This window comes from Olea europaea, chromosome 9, assembly GCF_002742605.1.
Source record: "Olea europaea var. sylvestris chromosome 9, O_europaea_v1, whole genome shotgun sequence".
Classification (NCBI taxonomy): domain Eukaryota; kingdom Viridiplantae; phylum Streptophyta; class Magnoliopsida; order Lamiales; family Oleaceae; genus Olea; species Olea europaea.
Genome location: NC_036245.1, coordinates 9,335,618 through 9,337,664, shown reverse-complemented (window position 1 = coordinate 9,337,664; position 2,047 = coordinate 9,335,618). Strand labels below are relative to the sequence as shown.

The 2,047-nt window shown below is 35.4% G+C and overlaps 2 protein-coding genes and 1 long non-coding RNA gene across 4 annotated transcripts in view; 2 read left to right on the top strand and 1 right to left on the bottom strand.

Moving 5' to 3' along the window:
* On the bottom strand, positions 1-1,235 carry LOC111399595. 2 transcript variants are annotated; one of them, XR_002703763.1, is made up of 4 exons: positions 1,112-1,235; positions 513-875; positions 242-427; positions 1-78 (listed from the first exon to the last, which is right to left on the bottom strand). It is a non-coding gene; the product is annotated as an uncharacterized LOC111399595 (long non-coding RNA). The 2 variants fall into 2 exon arrangements; XR_002703762.1 differs by having other exon boundaries at positions 513-624.
* Positions 242-1,268, top strand: LOC111399594. Its single transcript, XM_023026996.1, has 3 exons — positions 242-451; positions 699-838; positions 1,125-1,268. Exons 1-3 carry the CDS (start codon positions 247-249, stop codon positions 1,242-1,244), a joined length of 465 nt encoding a protein of 154 aa, XP_022882764.1. The 5' UTR covers positions 242-246; the 3' UTR covers positions 1,245-1,268.
* A 105-nt stretch (positions 1,269-1,373) lies between these two features.
* The window catches only part of LOC111399917 (serine/threonine-protein kinase CDG1-like), a 2,056-nt gene continuing 1,382 nt past the window's right edge, over positions 1,374-2,047 (top strand). Inside the window, exon 1 of the mRNA XM_023027400.1 lies at positions 1,374-1,484. Coding sequence (XP_022883168.1) covers positions 1,374-1,484 — 111 coding nt within the window. The remainder of the gene's footprint in view (positions 1,485-2,047) is intronic.

The following is a 2,047-nucleotide window of genomic DNA, read 5'->3' as shown; positions in this document are numbered from 1 at the left end:
CCCTTTGGCCAGAGAATTTCAGGTACTTTTTTGGCTACAATTCCATAAAGTTTTGCATAGCATGAAGCAGAGTTCTAGCTGTTTAAAAGGGAGGAGATTAGTGTATGTATAATTTGTAAATCTTCCAGTACATATGTACAAGTTTACATTGTATACATGTCTCAAAGTTTAGAACACTAAAATGGGTAGCAGAAACCCTTTACAACATTTGAACTTGACAATTTACAAGCATAAAACTCACCTGAAATGTTTCTTCTTTTTTTCTGGAAGTGCAAAAGTATGTTGATGAATGATCAGAAGGTGCTAATAGTCCAAGATGATTTCTGGAAAATTTGCATCGTTTCCATCAAACAAGTCCTTCGAGGTTCATGGCTTCAGACTGGTGGCAAAATCAAGCTTCTTGTTGTCATTCAGGCATTCAAGAGTTCTACGGGATGTGGAGCACTGCTAAGTAAGAATTTAAAGGTTTTGCTGGAAATAATTTTTGGCATATAACTACAGATCTGTTGCACCTGTATGCAAGTGCACTATCCCAGTGGAAAGGGAGCAGTTAGCGTTCTGTTTCCTTTACTGATCTAGCAATCAACCGGTTAAAGTGGCAAAAAATGATTCGCGTAGCCCACCCTAAATTTATTAGGACGAAGGGTTAGTTTTCTGTTGTGATTCTGTTCCCCTTATTAGTTCTAGGTTTCATGCAGGTTGTGACAGATATTTGCATTCAAGTGCAAAAAGCAATAAGAAAAAAGAAGACAGAGAGGAAGAAATTCAAGAAAAGATGGTCGAATATTCAAAAGATGCAGCGATTTCAGAGATATCGAAGCTAGCTGAAATGCAACAGGTAATTGACAATTTCCACAACAGTTTCTTGGCTGAATCTGAGAAAACAACATTGAATCACATGATTTCTTGAATCAAATAACGTTCGAACATGTTAAAACCTTTACTTGTGGAATATTACAAGATGTTGATGAGTATTTCTGCTCAAAGTTAAGAGCAAAATTTATGGATGATTTGATCAATTAAAATTGCAGAAGGTGCACATAGAGATCTGCAGTGGAAAAGAAAGCAAAAGATATGCACTAAAGTATCTAAACAAATAATGAAGTATTACCATGTACGTGTAGGTTGAATTTGAAATAGCAGTGGAGGCAGGCAAGCTCAACGTGGTTGCTGTAGAATATGCCAAGAGATTTGAGGCAACACATGTGATCCTTCATAGGTACTCACAATTTGCATCTCTCTGACATGGTATTCTATAGCTACTAAAAAATTTAGAATGCCAAAAAGTTATGAAGAAAGAAGGAACTGCAATTTTTGAGCGTGAATTGCACCATCAGCTGATCTATATATAATTTACATCGTTGCATAAAATGATGGATATATATAATTACATCTTTGAGCATGAATCACACTATCAGCTGATATATACAATTACATCTTTGCATAATATGATGGGATATCAGCTAAGCATTGGATTCTTAACAGTAGCACACCTCAAACTCTCGATTAGGAAATGATACAGATAAATCTACCTTAAGGCCTACATTGAGGAAATACAGAATATCTAATTTGCTTTCTGGATTAATACTCATGGGATACTACTGATAAGATCGTCTGATTACAGCGTACATTTAAACAGAATCCTAAGACAAAAAGTACGTACAGGGTCTAAAGATCAAAGTGCACCATAAGTGAGTGCAGAAATGCAGACATGTAATACTGGCGCAGTTTTTTATGTCATGGACAGTTTTTTCATTCAAATGGCATCTTAGTTAGCCCATTTTTGTCTCTCATTCTTTCAGAGCTCCTTTTTCTGCATAGTTATTTTCAACCACACACTCACACAAGAAAATATTCTACACGTAAATCCAAAATTTTTCCCTACTTTTTAACCATACATTCTCCAAAAATTCTACTATTCAAAACAATGTTTTTCCAAAAAAAAAAAAAACAGCCCATCAAACAGGGGCTTCATAAAACTTGACCTCTTCATTCCGCATCTTTGGAAAAACTAAAAAAATTAAAGCAATTTAGAACGAGCTTGCAG